This window comes from Nuphar pumila, chromosome 4, assembly GCF_984573655.1.
Source record: "Nuphar pumila chromosome 4, dmNupPumi1.hap1.1, whole genome shotgun sequence".
NCBI lineage: Eukaryota > Viridiplantae > Streptophyta > Magnoliopsida > Nymphaeales > Nymphaeaceae > Nuphar > Nuphar pumila.
This window is the reverse complement of record NC_143252.1, coordinates 121,429,409-121,449,817: the sequence shown is the minus strand read 5'-3', so window position 1 is coordinate 121,449,817 and position 20,409 is coordinate 121,429,409. Positions and strand designations below refer to the sequence as shown.

The 20,409-nt window shown below is 41.4% G+C and overlaps 1 protein-coding gene across 3 annotated transcripts in view; it reads right to left on the bottom strand.

The window, feature by feature from the left end:
- The window catches only part of LOC149840851 (glucose-6-phosphate 1-dehydrogenase, cytoplasmic isoform-like), an 87,873-nt gene that overhangs the window by 21,654 nt on the left and 45,810 nt on the right, over positions 1-20,409 (bottom strand). For all 3 annotated transcript variants that reach the window (XM_090003383.1, XM_090003385.1, XM_090003384.1), the window contains exon 12: positions 6,290-6,385. In XM_090003383.1, coding sequence (XP_089859509.1) covers positions 6,290-6,385 — 96 coding nt within the window. The remainder of the gene's footprint in view (positions 1-6,289; positions 6,386-20,409) is intronic.

Below are 20,409 nucleotides of genomic sequence, written 5' to 3'. Positions count from 1 at the left end.
ATAATGAGTCAGATCAAGATAACCCAAATGAACTTGAAACCAACGAAAACATCTCCTTGTCTCCTTCGTCACATCAACCTATTGAATTACCTAGAGACCCTATCACCTACTCTCATAGAGATCAAAACAACTTTAGGAGTGCTCTTGACAGATATAATGATGCCAGTTCCAGTGCCTCTCAGAATGAAGTGATCCCTCGTAGAACTGAGAGAAGTAGAAGGCCTCCTTCTAGGTTCATTTCCTATGACTCTTTCTCACCAAGATATAGAGCCTGCCTTAGTGCCATCCACTCTTATATAGAACCTAGAAATTTTGAAGAAGCACGTAAATGCCCTGAATGGATTAATGCCATGGACAATGAACTTGAGGCTCTGAGAAGAGCCAAAACCTGGGAATTCCAAAATCTTCCTAAAGGCAAGAAAACAATAGGGTGCAGATGGGTTTTCAAAGTAAAAACTAAAAGTGATGGATCCCTTGAAAGGTATAAAGCTCGCTTAGTTGCAAAAGGATATAGTCAAGAATATGGTATTGACTATGAAGAAACTTTTGCTCCTGTAGCTCGTATGGTCACTGTTCGATGTCTTATAACCGTTGCCTCTATCAACAAATGGAACATCTATCAAATGGATGTGAAAAATGCCTTTTTAAATGGCGATTTAAGCGAAGAAGTCTACATGGATGCTCCTCCTGGAATGGAGACTCCTAAGGGAAAGGTGCTTCGTCTTCAGAAAGCACTCTATGGCCTAAAACAAGCTCCCAAGGCTTGGTATGATAGATTTAACTCTGTTATGATTGAGAATGGTTTTTCCTCTTGTTTTACTGACACTGCTCTATTTGTTAGAAAATCCAATGCAGGGATTGTTATTTTACTTCTGTATGTTGATGACATGCTCATCACTGGGAGTGATTCTAACGGGGTTAAAAGTATAAAATCTATCTTAAAAGATAAATTTGAAATGTCTGACTTGGGTTTTTTAACTTATTTTTTGGGAATTGAAGTGGCATACTCTCTTCGAGGATATTTCTTATCTCAAACTAAGCTTGCTTCTGAGATCATTGACAGGTCAGGTATTACAGATGAGAAGCTGTGTGAAACTCCTGCGGTAGTAGGAGCAAAGATGAAAATTGATGATGGAGTTCCCCTATTGGACCCTACACCTTACAGACAGCTTGTAGGGTCCCTGATGTATCTGAGTATTACCAGACCAGATATATCCCATGCAGTCCATACTGCAAGTCAATTTCAGCATGCGCCTACATCCGTTCACATGAGTGCCATCTTACGGGTCGTAAGATACATAAAGGGTACTCTAAATAAGGGAGTTTTTCTGTCCTCTTCCTCTGATTTAAAATTGATTGCTTATACTGACTCAGATTGGGGAGGTGACCCAAATAACCGTCACTCCACCACTGGTTTTTGTGTGTTCTTAGGAGACTCACTAATTTCGTGGAGATGCAAGAAGCAACAAAAGGTGTCGCTCTCCTCAACTGAAGCTGAATATCGTGCCATGGCCACTACTACCATGGAGATTGTTTGGATTCACCAACTGCTAGAAGACATGGGGATCAAAATTGAAGGACCCACCAAGCTATGCTGCGACAACAAAAGTGCAATCTACATTGCAAAGAACCACACCTTTCATGAGCGGACAAAACACATCGAAATGGACTGTCACTATGTTCGTGAAGCATATCTCCGAGGAGTTATCGACCTTCCTTATGTCACGTCCGAATATCAGTTGGCCGATTTCTTTACTAAAGCCCTGTGCGCTCCGCGGTTCAACTTCCTTCTTGGCAAACTATCGGTCATCTTGCCCTAAGTTTGAGGGGGGGTGTTAAATTATGTAATCAAACTTGTAATTTCGTATATATATTTTATATATATAAGGTAATACATATACATATATATAATATATGTATATGTATTTACCAATTATATATATAAAATATATATAGTCATAGTAAGGGTAGTTTAGGAATTTTACACATATTCTTTTTCAAGAATATGTTTTTTTGTATTTTCTTTTTTCTTTTTCTTTTTGTATTTTTGTTTTTGCATTTAATGCATTGTACATGCATTGGGAGGGGCCCAACCCACTAGTCGTTGGACCCCTCCAACGGTCACATTTGTGACCGTTGGAGGGGCTCCAACGACTATGTGGAGCCCCTCCCAAGGCCTCCTCCAAGCCCTATTTATATGGGCAGCTCCTCTTGTATTTCTCCAAGGGATTTGGGATTATAGCCCAACCTCTTTAGTGTTTATGAAACTTATGGGTGCAAGTGCACATTTGTGATTCGGTGTGTTGTGTTTGTTGTGCACAAGTGTTCTTGGGTGTGTATGTTCACACATTTATTCTTAAGGTTGTTGTGTTATCGACTAAAGTATCTTGTTGAAGATACTTTTACATAAAGACCACAGCATAGAATGGGTCGTTAGTTAAGCAACCCCTAACGTACCTATTCGCTTCTTTGTGTCTGTCAAGGGAGAGAACAGAGCGGTACAAACTCCAATGGACATGTTGTTAACAACCACCATACGGGCAACGATCCGGCCTCCCCAGTCATTGGAGTTAGGGGAAATGGGCTACATTAGTTAGCTCAACACTTCTGCAGAAGTTGGATGCGTCCGTGGCACAACCTCCTTTGGGGAATCCTCTCTCGGCTAAAGCCGTCCCTTTGGAGCGAACTCAACTAGCTATTCGGGTTATTGAAAATACATAGAATAACAGACGCCCGAACTAGTCTCAGTTGGTTCTACGTTTTGCATGCGCGTACCCGCAGGTTCGTAATTATCGAAACATAAGGTTTGTTTACACTGGTCGTTGAGTCGTGAGACTCGCTTGCACTACTGACTCGCATGCACTACGGATTCGCTTGCACTACTGACTCGCATGCACTACTGATTCACTTGCACTACTGACTCGCTTGCACTACTGATTCGCTTGCACTACTGACTCGCTTGCACTACTGATTCGCATGCAGTACTGATTCGCTTGCACTACTGACTCGCTTGCACTACGTATTCACTTGCACTACTTACGCGCTTGCACTATTTTACCTCGTGCATTGCTTACTTTTTTGACTGCATATTCGCTTTAAACTGCGTAACCTGCTGAATTAAATATACATAATTCAGTTTCCTGCAATCTCTCTTGTGCACCTACTAGTTTTTCGCGAAACTAACCCATTCTATGGGTACAGGTGATGATTAGGTACACCACAGGCGATGGCGCGATGGCAAGATGGCTCCAAGACGTTCTTCTTCCTGCTCTTAGCTCGCGTCCTGATGTTTGGGTGTTTTGTAACGGATTTTCCTTGGGATATCCGAATTTTGTACTATTTGGAGAACTTCTTAAATGAAAATGGCTTTTCCAAGTGTTTACAAGTAGCATGGGTTGTGCGTTTTGGTCCTTTTAGCTAGCGCGCCCAAAGTTGCCAGCTTGCCTTTCTGAAATTAATAAAAGAATAGTCTTCCGCTGATTTCATAAACCATCTCTGAGATAAAGAGATCTCTTTTTAGTCTCTTGTCTGTTCTTCTGAAAGGTTTGCAAGTTAGAAATTTTGGGGCGTTACATGAATAATATATGTATAGACATACATATAAACACACACACACACACACACACACACACATATATATATATATATATATATATATATATATATGTCTATACATTAACATTGATATCTGCATGACATGTATTTGTGATGGCATCTTTTACCAGTTATCCACAATTTCTGGTCATTATGACAGTAATAAAGAATTTTTGATGTTAAAATCCTGCCTACCATAAAAAATCAATACACTTCACATGCATTCCATAGAGTCAAAGGTAGTTTACCTATTACATTAATGTGACTGACAGTATCAATAAATATATGTGACCAAACACACTCTAGGTTGGAACTTGGAACTATGCTCCTCTTGTTGACATTGCTTCTTGAGCTTATAGAATACTCATATGTGCACCGGTAGACAACCTTTCTGATCCATAGCATACGCTAGCTTCTACATGTCTGGTTGATCCATTGGTTTTAGTCGGAGACAAGCAGAATCATTGTGAATGCCCCAACATTCTCTTGAAGCATTGCTAGCAACAACATTAGGTGAGCTTTCACTGAGCAGCTCTTTGACGGCTATACACAGCCATACATATCAGCAGATATTGCCAACTTCCGCATGAAAGTTACTTTTATCTCACTTTCCTAACCTCCTGAACAAACTTCTCTTTGTATTACAGGCCTTAATAAACACCTACTCATATCACAGTGACTTGGACAGTTAGGACGCACAGTTCTCATACATGATCTTTTGACACGAGGCACTTTATCATTTTGCCTTGTTTTCTACCACATTGTGTGTCTTCATTTCTAAAGGGTTATTCTATTTTCCCCCCAGTTGGAATATAGATTTCTTTGTATTCATTATGGTCTTTTTCTATCTAGAGCTTATGCATGATTAGTTGCACCCTTGTTTCACTCCTCTTGTACTGTAAGAGCATTATGATCATGCATTATGTTTGCATATGCAAGCATAAAAGAAAGAAATTTTCTTTTGTTATCCTAACACGACACGAACCCCCATCTTCATCTTCCTTTCCCTGTCTCCCTCTACTCTCAAAATCTTGCACCTATTCAGTTTTCTAATATGTAGTTCAAGAGTGCTGAACCAGTCCTAGCGTGCACTCGCTAATCTTGTTTATAGTGAGTTTTTACCATTAGGGTCTCAATAGGTTGGATTCAAGTTGGATACCAGCATGATCCTGATCTATTGGAATGATGCGAGTATACAACATTAATATGAATATAAAATAGCATGTTTGGATTGATTTTGCTATAATCCAAATCAGATTTGCATCTCATGTGATATCTAACCCAACCCACTCCAGGCAACCGGTCTAGGACTCAAACTTGAGACCTTGAATTGGAAAAGACTTGGACCTTACCATTAAACCAAGGTAAGTTTTCAAGTTTTATTATGTTGTCAACATAGTAAAATATTGTAACAAGATCTCTATTTTTCTGATGTTAAGTTTAGTCAAACTTCATCAGACTATCAGACTAGTTATTACTGGTCATAGTCACATACATCTGTCTTGGATATACTTCAGCAAAGCAAAATCTCAGGATATTTTAGGCTTTTTGATAAATCCTAAAAACTCTTGGGAAAATCTTGGTATTTGAAACATAAAAACATAAAATAAAACAAAATAAGAAAATGATAGTTCTTTTTAATATAAAAAAATGCTAGGATCTGTTAAGAGTCAAGTAAACCTCATGGAGAAGTCATGGGTATGATAAAGTCTAGACTGTCGCTATGAGTACAAGGGTCAGAGTGCTTTGAGAAGGGGATTATTAGCTCTGGTAACAGATTTAAGCTCATTTTAACACAATAAATCATTACACAAAAGCAGCAAGGCAAGTGTTCAACCAGATTAGTGTTACGGACACCAACACGAGGTGGGAAATTGTTATTCTTCAGACACCTATATAACTAACATTTGAATAGTGAAAATAGATACATTGTGAAGAAGAAAAGATTTTGAGGCTACATCAGTTGACATGAAAAGAGAAAATACATCTTAGCTGCAACTTCAGCTATCATGAGATGAAGTGGAATTAGGTGAAAGTGTAATCAGTGAGGTGAAACAAAAAAAAGGTGAAAAGTTAGTGGAGAGTTGGGTCTAAAAAGCCAATCTCCAGGGATGCAGCTAACTTTCTGCTTGAATTCAATTTCAAGATTTATCTGACTAGCAAAGACTACACCAAGGGACTAAAAGTCACTGCTAAGGATTGAACACATCAAGGATGCAAAGCATAGTTAGCAGAAGCTTCTTAAAACCCTGGAAGCTTGCTTTGGAAGTGCAAAGCTACACATCTACAAAAATTTACGAGAAACTTGCTTCCTAAAAATGGAAAGCTGGCTTCTCCCATTATGAAAATAAATTTCTTTGATATTATCAATGCCTTATGTAAAAAAATGTACTTTCTCTTTTAAGTCACATGTAATAAATAACTTTTATCACTAAAATTCCTCTTAATTAAAGAATACAGGTTTTAATTATATTTTTATATTATTTTCTACTTATTTCTACTGTTTATTTTTAACTCACTTCCTCTTATGCATCTTAAATGCTTCACACTTCACACAAGCAGCTCTTAAACATTCGTTTCTCATTTCACATTTCATGCATCGCTTCTCACTCGTGCTTCTTACTTTGGGTAAGTATCTTTATTATATAAAATAAATCAGGATTAAAGTAAAAGTCAAAAAATGACTGAATCATACATCTAAAAATGTCACCAGGAACATCCTTGAATTGAACACGAATTTCTGCTTTCCTTGAGTTCAGTGCTTTTCCCGCTTTGAGTATAAAGGGAACACCTGTCCAGAATCCAGATAATATATATTATGTTAAGAAACATGGAAAGTATGGCAGTTGGAACTATAGACACAAATTTATTCGACAATAGACTCTCAAAAAAAAAAATGGTAGTGTGGACCAAGTTACACATCATGCCATTTGGCCAAACTCAACATCAAGAAGATAGAGATCTTAAATTTTTCTTTTTTAGAAAACTTACACATGTCCACATGCACACAAATGCATGCACAAAGATGCTTGCGTTCGCACACACATATGTGCTGTTAGTAGAGGAATGTAGATATACATAGTTATCAGAAAAAAGGATCAGATAATATAAATTGTAACTTGTAGTCCATATTTCTTGCACAAACTCTCTATCATATGAAGTGCAAAATGCATGGGAAATTGGTAAGTCCAGATGATATTGTTAAGATGGATGTACTTTTCTATGTATATATATATATATATGGTATCTTAGTCAACCTAGGTTGACTAAGGCTAGCCGTTGGACTAGCTCCAACGGCTATAAGAGCTCCTCCATCTCCCATTTTCTCTCTCTTCTTTCTATATATTGTAGTGGGTGTGTGTGAGTGAGGGTTGAGAGAGTGAAGGGTAGCCTTTAGTTTTTTGTGTGTTTTTTAGTGTATTGTAGTGAGGTCTTTATGCATTTTTTTTATGTATATTATTATTCATTATGAATAAAATCAATTATTAATTTAACTTGTATCAAGTTTGTATATTGCGAGTATTCACATACATTTTGGTTGGCATTTGGACTACAATTTGGAATGTCTTGGGTTCCGTGTTATTTCGTGACATGGTATCATAACAAGGCATCTTGGCCTTGACATCTTGTTTGTGTTTGTACTTCAAAAGAAATATTTAAATTGATGTACGGTTTGGACTCAAGACTTTTGTATTCCGGTATGTATGTTTCTTTGGATTCTCTACTTCAAATTTTTATGGTATATATTTAAAAAATGTATTTGAAATATTGTGGTTATTCATTAAAAATAAATATATTTTTAAATTAATTAAAATTAGAATTTATGAAAATTATTGACTTTTGACATATGTTTTTGCGTAAGCATGTTTACTTGAAATATATATTTCGATTATGAATATATATTTTTTGAAAAATATTGTAATAAAAAAATATATTTTGCAAGAATATGTGGTTTCTTAAAATCTAAAATACTATGCTTATAAGTTTTTCATATTGTTTACAAAAATGCTAATTTTTGTTATGTGTATTGTGTTTTATCGTAATTGGTGACTTCATGCACATGTCAAAGCATGTTCTTTAAATTTTATGTGGTGCTTTCATTGAGATGTGACTTATAATCTAGATTGAGATACCTCTCTATATAGTTTGCATATATTCGCCGTGCTTATTGTGCATTGTTATTGATGTAATCTTGTTTTGTGAAAATTTATCATTTGATATCTTGTTTGCATATATTTGCACCACATATGATTGTATTAATTGGCATCTTGTTGTGCACATGATTGCACTATATTCATTCTAAAATTTTCATCTACCATTATTTGATTTGATTTGAAAACTTTGTTTTGTCAAATCGTTCTTATATATGAACTCACTTATTTGAAATTTGATTTCCATGAGTATTTGTTGTCTTCTTATGGAATTTGTTTGTCCATCACAAAATTTTATATGATACATCATTTCTTGGCCTTTTTGTTTGGGTGAGTTATGTGCACCTCAATTTGTGTTAGTTTATATTGTCAGCTTGTAGTCTGGTTTTAACTGATGTTGTTTGATCTCTGGTTAGTGTATCACTCATTTGTTTATTTGGCCATTGTTATTATGGATTCTTATAATTATGATTATCTCTGATGGCTATCTATTTTTGAAACCACGGTGTTTCGAAAAATTGGTAAAATTGATATCTTTATTCTTCTTGGTGACAATAGTTTGTTTTCATTACAAGCTCTCTTACCTCGTATATTCTTCTCCTATTATGTCTCTTATTTAAGTGTCATTATATGTAGACAAGAGATATTTATTCACACTTTTGTGTGTTTGTTTAGCCCATAAGTGACATTGAGATTATACTCTTGTTCTAGTAGTTGATACACTTATTTTGAGTGTCATTACATGTACACAAGAGATGGTTATTCACACTTTTGTGTGTTTGTTTAGCCCTTAAGTGACATTAATGATTATACTCCTGTTGTAGTAGTTGATACACTTATTTTGAGTGTCATTATATGTAGACGAGTTTTCAATGTGGTGAGTTATGTACACCCATTGGTTATGATCTTGTTCTAGTCTCTGATACACTTGATTTAAGTATCATTTTATGTAGACAAGATTTTAATGTGGTGAGTTATGTGCACCCATTTGTTTTAGTCGTCGATACACTTGTTTTTAGTGTCATTTTATGTAAACAAAAGATCTTGGTTATTCATATTTTTGTGTGTGTTTTTAACCCTTTAGTGGCATTATAATTATGCATTTGTTCTAGTCGCTGATACACTTGAATTTTGAGGTTTGGATGTAATATCCCAAAAATTTTGTCTAATTTTAAATTTTAATAAATATAATTTTTATTAAATAAATATATTTTTTATTAATTAAATCGAAATAATATATATAATATAGTGGGTGGCGTTGAGAGGATCTTAATATGGATCTTGGACCCATTGCCAAGATCCATGATCCATTTGTGATATGGATCTTGGACCCCTTGCCAAGATCCATGATCTAGTCATAATATGGATCTTCGATCTGATGCCAAGATCCATGATCCAATTGAAATATGGATCTTAGATTCGATGCCAAGATCCATGATCCGGTTATGATATGGATTTTGGACCGTCGCCAAGATCCATAACTCAGTTGGGCTAAGATAAATTGATCTTTATTCTAAAATTTTAATAAAACCAGATATTATATATATATATATATATATATACATATATAAGAGTCCTAGTATAGAAAGACTTCTATTTCCATGAGGAAATAGAAGCCTTTCTATTTCTAGAACATATGGGACGTCCCCCTTAGAGGAGTCCCATGTGCTTTATAAAAAGCCATGTGTTAGCCTATCTCATTTTGAGAGAGAGGGAGAGGGATGAAATACAGAAAAAAAGGGAGAGAAGAAAAAGAAAGGAGAAAGGGGCTAGAACCGTGGGTGAGAGAGAGAGAGATAGAGCAGCAGGTTAGATAAAAAAAGGGGGGGGGGGGGGGGGGGAGGGTGCTGCTGCAATGTGTCCTCCTTCTCCACCTTCTTCTTTAACTCTTTTTCTGCAGTCATGAGCAAAGATACAGGTCTTCTTCTTAAAATCTGATAGGAAAGGGGTTTAGCCTTAATCAGATCAAGCATGGGTTGAGAAAAGAATCAAATTTGTATGTACATATACAGAATTTTTATTTTTATCAAACCTGGAATTGTTTGGCTGATGCGAATATCAATTTTAATTTGGTTTGGGTGGGCATGAGCATCAAATTTATCGCACATAACAGTAAAAAGAGTTGTTGTGATTAACTGTGTTTGGACCAGATTTTTTTGGCCGATTTTTTGCATGTGTTTGGTTTTCTTGAATCGAGTTCACATTAGATGGGTTATGATATGTCAAACCAATGCTTAAGTTAAAACTGATTCTCCTTTCTGTTTGAGAAAAGGAAAACTGTTGGGTTTGTGTCATATGGATTCCTTCATGCTGTCATTTTTTTTTGTCTACTGAAACTTTAGCATAATTTTTTTACTGCTGTTAGAAATTTTTTGTTATTCTTTTAATCTATCTTAAGTCTGGTCTGAATGGATACTCTAACAGGTGACGTCAAGCCCTAAAATTGTATCTCTTGTTAGATTTAATTATTGTTGGATCTTGTAATTCTGAACAAAGATTTATGTTGTCATACTTATTATACCTAAACTTGATTACAGTAAGTGGATATATATGTCTGCGTTTTTCTGTTCTTGAACAGAGTTGGCTGCAGGTATATATATATATATATGTTTATGTTTTCTGTTCTTGAACCGGGTACACAGTGGATTTATAAACTTTTAAATTTGTGTTTATACTGGATTTGAGTTTAAGATAAAAATTTGTGTTTCTTTTGCAGAACCAATTTTGAAAATCTGAATTTTTGGTTGGGTTTAATACAAATCTGTGTAAATTTTGGTTGGGTTTAATACACACATATATTTTTTCCTGCGTGTGTGTTGACATGACCACACGCAGACCTGTCATTATTTTTCTCTGTGTGTGTGGACAGGAACCATACACTATTCTGTAATTTTTCTTTACGTGTGCAAGATAGTGTAAAAAAAATCAAACTGGAATCCAAGTTTTTCAGATGCTTAGATCCTTGCTTTCCATTAGGTAAAATTAAAAGAGTTCTGTCATATAGTAAATCCGAGGATTTTAAATGTTTGATTTCTCTGTTAATATGGTAAGACTGTTATACATGGTTCAATATGCATCCATCAACTTGTTGTGACTGTACAATGAGTTGTATTGTGAATATAAAAATTTGAATATTTATGTGTGCTTCATGTTCACTGAAATTTTCGCAATGTTATCTTATTGTATTGTGGTAAATTGGTAATGTATGAACCACTGGTGGGCCTTTGAAGGCTATAAGCATGTGTTGCATGAAATGTTAAATTGTAATTTGCATTGCAAAATGATTTGTTGAAAAAATATGGTTTTTGAAATAATTACATTGTTGATGTGACAGAGCAAGGGCCCAAATATGTTATTGCATGATAATTTGCATAATTATAAATTAATTAAGACTGGTAAAAGAGACTAAACAGTATAATAACTTCTCTTCCTTGGTGTCCCTCTGAAAGGTTGGGAACCATGGATGGCAATCATGGGGGACCGTGAGGATACTAAACACCGTGTGCGTTTGTTATCCCCAAGAACCCGATGTATGGTTCGTGTTTTCATTCACGATTATAGGGAACTTCCGCCACTTTGCCTAGAGTGGTGTTGTTAGACTCAGCTATAGTTATTGGTATACCAAGAAAGTGGCATCAATGGATGTCGATTTCCTTGTCGTCCCAACATTAGGTGACGATTCTTGACATCGGACTGGGAACAAGTGTAAGACCTAGTAAATAAAATATAAATTGTGTGCTAAGCTATCACTGGGAACTGCCTTGAACCTTGAGAATTTTACCCGTCTTTAAGTATCTGCGAGTTTTTAAAAAAGTGAAAATTAAAGTTTGTGTGCATTAAATAGGAACATGCATGCAAAAGAAATACTGATAATTTAACTTAAAAAGCTATTCATGCATCCCTAAATGTTTAATTTAATATGAGATTGTAGATTGTTTTGTTTGAACTGTTTATATTGCAAACTTGTTCTAAATGTGTGATGGTTATTGAGCCCTCTTAAACTTGTATTTGATCTGATATATGTTAAATTCTTTACTGTTGGATTTCGATAGGGTCTCGTACGAGAACTTCGGTTCTTACTCGATTTTAAAAAAAATCTTTTTCAAGTACTAAGGCACTATGATGGAGAGACCAGCTGTAAAACCCCATTTAAAAAAAAAAAAATCTGTTTGGACCCGGGTCGGGTCCGGACCCGAACCGGGCCCCCTTTTTATTTTAGGGTTTTCAAAAGAAAAACCCGAGCATTCGGGCGCCGCAACCCCCCCCCCCCCCTTCTTTCCCCTTCGTGTGCGGGCAAGTTTGGGAAACCCACCAGGGGTTTCCCCTTTCGATTGCCCCTGCGCCTTTTTGAGGGAGGTTGGAGGGCGAGGGGAGTCACGCCTCCCTCTCGCAGCCCCTGCTCCCCCCTCCGCGCTGGTCTCCTCCCTGCTGCGCGCGCCGCCGACGCCGGCCACCACTTCCAGGTACGCCGTTCTCTTCTCCTCCCTCTTCTCTCCTTCCCCCCCCCCCCTCTGTCTCCTCGCCGGGAGGCCGACAGGCGGCGCACGGCCCCTGCCGCGCCCTCCCGCGTCCCCTGTACCTTTCGGAGGGTCGACAGGGAGCCCTCGGGCCCTGTCGCCATTTTTTCTTTTTTCCCTTTTCTACCGGGGCTGTCGAAGGGCCAGCAGGGGTCCAGTCACCCCTGCGGCACCTGTTGCCGTCATCGTTTTGGGGGTCGCCATGACTCGGTCTGGCAGGGGCCCAGCCCCTGCCATTCGTTGACTCGGTCTGGCAGGGGCCGAGGCCCTGCCACCTCACCGCCATCGGCAGGGGCTCAGCCCCTACCGTCTCGTGTCTGTCGGCAGGGGCTCAGCCCCTGCCACCTTCATTTTCGCAGGCAGGGGCTCAGCCCCTGCCACTTGACGTTTCTGGCAGGGGCTCAGCCCCTGCCACCTTCATTTACGCAGGCAGGGGCCCAGCCCCTGCCACCTAATCGGTTCTGGCAGGGGCTCAGCCCCTGCGGCTTTCACTTTCGCAGGCAGGGGCTCAGCCCCTGCCACTCGGCTGTTGCTGGCAGGGGCTCAGTCCCTGCCACTTGATTGTTTCTGGCAGGGGCTCAGCCCCTGCCACATTTATTTTGCCGGCAGGGGCTCAGCCCCTGCCGCTTCTTTGCGTTGGCAGGGGCTGACCCCTTGCCGCCTCAGTAGTTTTCGACAGGGGCTCATCCCCTGTCGCCCCGTTGCTGTCTGCAGGCAACGGCCCGCCCCTTGTCGTTTTTCGGTTTTCGGCCAGCAGGGGCACACCCCTGCTGCCTCTCTTTTTCTCCTATAGGCAGGCTTGTTTTTCTACTTCTCCGCATAATAATTAGAGTAGCACTGTTGCAGACCTCGCATCGGACCCCCCGCTCTGGCTCCGCGGCCCGAGCCTCGTATCATCTACACGCGTAGACGCACGCAGCTGCACGACATCCCGAGGTAGGGGAAAGTCGCACGATGGGTTTGTAAGAATGAAATAAAATTATAAGGATTTTGTGATAGAATAGTTTATTTGGCATGCATTCTGAATCGTAGAATTTCCTAACTGGTGATTGCCTGTGTTGTGTTTCTGCATCTGTAATTTCATACTTATTGTTGAAGCTCTACGAGTAGACTCATTGCTAGAAAGACCGTATTCCTGTATGTTCGCCTGGCTCACTGTTATAAGTTACTATAAATGCCTTATTGATTATTGCCTGATGAATCTTGGAGGTGACTTCTTGATTCTTAGTATTCGAGCATGCCAAGCATAATACAGACATTTATAAAACCTCGTGATAGGCTATCTATCGAAAACCCACAAATTTACTTTGGTAATTAGACCTGAAGAAAAGTATGATACAATAGTACGGGAGGTCATTCAGTACCTCAAAGTGATTAAGAAATTCCTTATTGATATCCATGAGATGATACCGGCCTCCCCAGGCCCCTCTGCTCAGAGAGCAATTCATGTTACATATGAACCAAAAGAATCATAAACCATTATGATGCCCTCTCATCGTAGTTGTACCTCTGGGAAGGTACGATCGTACTTTTGGACAAGTACGTCCCATGTGGGTTACGATGGTGGGATGATGAGGTTGTGGCAACCTCGATTAGTGCAATTAGCAAAAGGCTGAGATCACATAAAAAGGTGACCATTCGCCTTCACAGGCAAGATGCTCGAGTGGGTCTAATAGACCAGAGCATGTAGGATGGGGCGGCGGTTAAGAAACCCCCGTCGTACCCATCCGATCTTCACGGTTCATCAAGGGAGAGGATGGATGGTACAAAGACTCCGATGGATAGGTTGTTAACAACCACCCACGAGCAAAAGACTCGGTTTTCCCCAGTCATCGGAGTTAGGGGAATTGGGATTACCATAAATTATCCTAGGTGGTAACTCCCAGGCACTTCTGCAGAAGTTGGATGCATCCATGGGCCACGAATGCCTTTGGAGATTTACTCTCTTGGTCACTGACCGTCCCCTTAGGAGCGGACTCAGTCAGCCATTCGGGTTAATGAAAACACCTGACATAATAAACTCCCGGATCGGTCTCGGCTGTTTCTACGTTTCGCGTCTGTGCGTACCCACAAGCCAGTTAATATCAGAACTTAAATAATAATTTTATGAATAAATGTAGATGACTGAGACTTACACTGCTTCAACTAACCACTCTTTGCACTTATTACATTTGTTAGAATAGACTACAACTGCTTTAATTGCTTAAATATCATAACTGCTTATCTCATGAATGTCCTGTTTTATTTTTATTATACTTATCTGTTCGTGCACCTACTGGTTTGTTATGAAACTGACCCATTTCATGGGCAGGTGAGGAGTAGGACTTCACTGGCGGCCGATGGCGTGGTGCAACATGGATCAAGATTCATCTTCTTTCTGCTAACGGCTTAGCTCTGGGACTTTTTAGAGTTTTTCTTAGATTTATTGAACTTTGGAATAAAATGCTCATTTTGTAATAAACTGCAGATTTTAATCGATTGTCTTATTTCTTAAATTCCTTTAAGATGTTGTACATGTGAATGATGGTTTTTCAGCTAACGTACCCAGGATTGTTGACTTGTGTTCCTTTCTAAATGTCTTCCGCTGTTGTTTTTAAATATTAAACTTTAAATCTTTGAAAGGCTTTTCGAAATCACAAGTCGAAATTTTGGGGCGTTACAACTTGGTATCAGAGCCAGATCAGAAAGAAGTGAATCTTGACTATTGAGCATCCCATCGCGCTGTAAGTAAGTCTTTGATATTTTATAGCATGTTTAGACTAAATTATATTCTTGTGTTATTCGTAGTACCGTTGGATATATGGATCCGGTTACTGGTTCTAATGGTAGTCGCGGTAGGAGCACGCGTAGTGTACGTGGCCGTTCCGTAAGGGAGAGGGGCGGACGTGAGATGTTCGGGGCTGGTTACTTGGCTAACCGCCCTCCTCTACCCATTTTTACGGATGAGCAAGGCTTCGCACTACCGATCGCCTACCAGATACCCTTGGCAGCAGCGTGGGCTGAGGTGCATGCTCGAGAAGGTGGTTTCGCGCCTTCACGCATTCGGGTGCACCATCAGACACCACAGGAGTCATCGGGAGATTTTGTTCCCCCTGAGTTAGCAGAGGAGTGTGGTTTCTGCGGAGAAACAGGCCACACCATGGATGCTTGCCTCCACAAGGCTGAGCATGACGGCAAGATCGCATTTTCAACTGCAGGCGAGCAACCGCCCCCTCCAGCAGACCCAGTTGGCAGTGTATCACCCACATACACACCTGCGACGGATTCTTCAGATTATAGCCTTGCTCACCGGAATATACTCCGGCGACGCCCCTTTACGGGCAGGAGCCCTCCTACGATGAGCCACTTCCCTTCACCCCTAAGCGCAGATTCAGGCGCACGGGCAATAGAAGGGAATATCTTAGGAAGTATTCTAGTCGTCCCTAAGGGGAGGTAGCACTTACCCAGTTTTGTTGGAGTCTGTGAACTCATTTATAATTATAGAATAGAACTTTTGCTCATGTACCAGCACAGCTGGATTCTAAATATTTGACTTTCGTAATAAAGATTTATGTTTTTGCCTTTGCTTCTATACTTATGCCTACTTGTACGTCTTCAGTATTTTTTGACTTTAATCTTGGTTGCTTTTTAAGGATGGCGGGAAACTCAAGCCACAGCATGGCCGATGAGTTGCGTGAACAGAGGGGATTCATGATGGATACCCTCAACTCCTTAGCTGAGGCGATTCGTAACCAGGGTCGCCCCCATCAGGATCCAGGTTCCCTTGTTGAGAATGCAACAACCGCTACCTATGAAAAATTTCTGAAGCTGGACCCTCCTACTTTCTCTGGCAAGGTTGATCCTGACTTGGCGGAGAGTTGGGTTAAAGAGGTGGAACGGGTGTTCCAAGTGTTGTCTGTTCCTGATGATAAGAAGACAATGTTCGGGTCCTTTCGTTTGAAGGACGACGCTCGCGAATGGTGGGACACTACGCGGGAGGTGCAGTTTCCGGGTGCTGAGGTGATTCCGTGGGAGGCCTTCCGAAGAGTTTTTCTCGGAAACTATTTCCCTCCTCATGCGAGGGAAAAGAAGAAGGTGGAATTTCTGGAGTTGTGCCAAGGAAGCTCAAGTTTGAACGAATATATCGCCAAATTTCAACGGTTGGAGCGCTATTGTCCTCACCTATTCGAGGATGATCATGAGCGGGCCGGGAAGTTTATTCGCGGACTGAAGGAAGGACTCAGGCATAGGGTTCTCACCAGCATGCCCGCGACTTTTTCTGCGGCAGTAGCAGCAGCCACCCTACTGAACGAGGATTGGGAGCGTTCAAAAAGTGTGCAAGCCAAGAAGTCAACCGCGTCAGGTGGTGAGCAGAAGAAGACATTTTCCGACGGCCCAGGGCAACGACCACCTTTTCCAGTGAAGACTGAAGCAGGGAAGAAACAGTTTCCTCCAGCAAAACGCCAGCGACAACAGGGCCCTCCACCGTCCAGGCAGCCGTCTGGTGATAACTGCCCCAGGTGCAAGAGGCCTCATGTGGGACAATCTTGTCCGCGGGACACCAGCGGATGCCTGTACTGTGGCAAGATGGGCCATTTCATACGCAACTGCCGGAAGAAAGCAGCAGATGACCTCAAGCGAACCGGCAACGTATCTCAGCCTCCTCGACCACCTCATCAGCAGCAACAGCGAGCACAACCAAGCAGTGGCAGAGAGCCGGGTCGAGTTTATGCAGCCACGGTCGATCAATTGACCAAAGGGGATCTCGATCAAGGTACCATTCTTGTTGCCAATCAAGCAGCTTTTGCACTCTTTGATTGTGGTGCTACACACTCGTTTGTGTCAGAAAAATTCGTAAAACAATTGCATATAACGGTAAAAACGCTTAATAATGCATTAGACGTGTATAACCCCGTTGGGAAGAACACGGTTTGCACCACTTACATACCTGAATTGGATGTAGTGGTGGCAGAGCGGCACTTGCCTGCTTGTGCTATCTTGCTGGAGATGACTGAATTTGACGTCATCCTAGGCATGGATTGGTTGCACAAGTATCATGCCAAGATCTTTTGCCGTGATGGCAAGATCGTTTTATCACCTCCAGGCTCTTCGAGAGTAGAATTCAGAATCCCCAGACCTGTTCGAGCAAGCCGGATGATCTCGGCACTTAAGGCACAGAACTTCTTGCGGAAGGGATGCACTGCCTTTCTGGTTAGTGTTATCCAGTCAGATCCAATGCCTATTCCCATCGGTGAGCTGGATGTTGTTCGCGATTACCCCGACGTTTTCCCTAAAGAGCTGTCGGGACTTCCCCCGTCTCGTGAGGTAGAATTCAATATTGAATTGCTACCAGGTACGACACCAATCTCCAAAGCACCCTACAGAATGGCGCCAGCTGAGCTTGAGGAGCTGAAGAAGCAGTTGCAGGAGTTGTTGGATCAGGGATTCATTCGCCCCAGCGTTTCTCCTTGGGGAGCTCCTGTGCTCTTCGTGAAGAAGAAGGACGGGACTTTGCGGTTGTGCATCGACTATCGAATGCTCAACCAGGCCACAATAAAAAACAAGTACCCATTGCCGCGTATCGAAGACTTGTTCGATCAGTTGCAGAAGGCCAAGGTTTTCTCGAAAATCGATCTTAGGTCCGGATACCATCAGCTCAGAATTAGGAATGAGGATATTCCTAAGACGGCCTTTCGGACGAGATACGGACATTACGAGTTCACAGTCATGCCGTTCGGACTAACCAATGCCCCCGCAGCTTTCATGGACTTGATGAATAGGGTGTTCAAGCCATTTTTGGACACCTTCGTGATCGTGTTCATCGACGACATCTTGGTGTACTCAGAAAGTAGAGAGAAACATCGAGAACACCTAACAGTTGTGTTGGAGACCTTGCGAAAGGAACGTTTGTATGCCAAGTTCTCTAAATGTGAATTCTGGCTCGAGGAAGTCATGTTTTTGGGACACGTTATTTCTAAAGAAGGAGTGTCCGTGGACCCTGCAAAGGTGGAGGCTGTACTTGGTTGGCAGCAACCAAAGAACGCGCGTGATATCAGAAGTTTCCTTGGACTAGCGGGTTACTACAGAAGATTCATTCAGGATTTTTCTAAAATTGTGTTACCCTTGACGAAGTTGCTGAAGAAAGAGACTAAATTCTTATGGGACGAGAAGTGCGAGGCGAGTTTTCAGTTGTTGAAGGAGCGACTTACCAGTGCTCCTATTTTGACCTTACCTTCTGGTAAGGGCGGGTTCGTGATTTATACTGATGCCTCTGGGTCAGGCCTAGGGGCCGTGCTGATGCAGAATGGGAAGGTGATCGCTTACGCTTCTCGACAACTTAAAATTCACGAGAAGAACTACCCAACTCACGATTTAGAGTTAGCGGCAGTGGTGTTCGCACTGAAGATATGGAGACATTACTTGTATGGGGAGCAGTTTGAAGCATTCACCGATCATAAGAGTCTTAAGTACCTATTTTCGCAGAAGGAATTGAACATGAGACAACGGCGTTGGCTTGAATTCCTCAAGGATTACGACTTCACCCTCTCCTACCACCCAGGAAAGGCGAACGTAGTGGCGGACGCCCTCAGCCGCAAAGCACCAGAAGTTTCGATTAATGCTTTATTTGCTGGGTGGAGGTTGGTCGAAGACCTAGCCTCTTGGGAACCTTTCGCAATCACTCAAGGTTCAATCGGTTTATCCCACCTTGTTGCTCAACCTGAGCTACTAGCGAGAATCGTCAATGGGCAGAAGACTGATGCACGCTACGAGAAGTTGAAGGCTCAGGCGATACTGGTAGATACCCCTTTTCGTCTGAAGGAGGATGGAAGTATATGGTTGAGGGAGCGCCTTTGGGTTCCTGATGACCCGGTTCTTCGAGATGAAATTCTTGCAGAAGCCCACAAGTCTAGGTACACAATTCACCCGGGTAGCACGAAGATGTTCAAGGACCTACAACGCAGTTATTGGTGGAACGGTATGAAGCGAGACGTGGCTGAATATGTCTCGAAGTGTTTAACGTGTCAGCAAATCAAGATCGAGCACCAGAGACCCGGTGGGGTCATGCAGCAGATAGAAATCCCTCTTTGGAAGTGGGAAGATGTTACCATGGACTTTATAGTCGGTCTTCCGAGGACGCGGAGGAAGCATGACGCGATTTGGGTGATCGTCGATAGACTCACCAAGTCGGCTCACTTCCTACCTATCCGTCTCAACCAATCGTTAGATAGTCTCGCTGATCTCTATGTTAGAGAGATTGTGAGATTGCACGGTGTTCCAGTCTCGATTATCTCCGATCGTGATCCTAGATTCACTTCAAGGTTTTGGGGACAACTTCAGTTGGCGTTGGGCACCAAGTTGAAGTTCAGCACTGCGTTTCATCCTCAGACCGACGGGCAGTCGGAACGTACGATTCAGACCTTAGAAGACATGCTTCGAGCCTGTATGATGGACTGGAAGGGAGAGTGGGATTCCCACATCAGTTTGGCGGAGTTCGCGTATAACAACAGCTATCATGCGAGCATCGGGATGGCCCCATATGAAGCTTTATATGGGAGGCCATGTCGATCACCTGTTTACTGGGACGAGGTTGGCGAACGAAGTTTGGAGGCACCTATAGTTTTGCAACACTATACTCAACAAGTGCAGATGATTCGGGAACGACTCCGTACCGCTCAGAGTCGGCAGAAGAGCTATGCAGATAGACGCCAACGAGAGCTTACCTTCGATATTGGTGAGATGGTTTTTGTTAAAGTATCTCCGACGAAGAGCGTATTTCGGTTCGGGAAGAAGGGAAAGCTGAGTCCTAGATACGTCGGACCGTTCGAAATCCTGGAGCGGATTGGAGAAGCAGCTTACCGCGTGGCATTACCTCCGCAGTATGCTCAGATCCATAATGTTTTTCACGTATCCATGTTGAGGAAGTATGTTCACGATCCATCGCATATCATTCATTATGATGATGTGGACATTAGAGGGGACTTGACATTCAAAGAAAGACCAGTGGAGATCATCGACCGTCGTGACCAAGTGCTTAGATCAAAGACCATTTCCTTTGTAAAGGTTCGGTGACAACATCATGGGATTGACGAATGTACTTGGGAACCTGAGAACGATATTAGGGAAAAATATACTGACCTGTATTTTGATTCTTCAAGGTAATAAATATT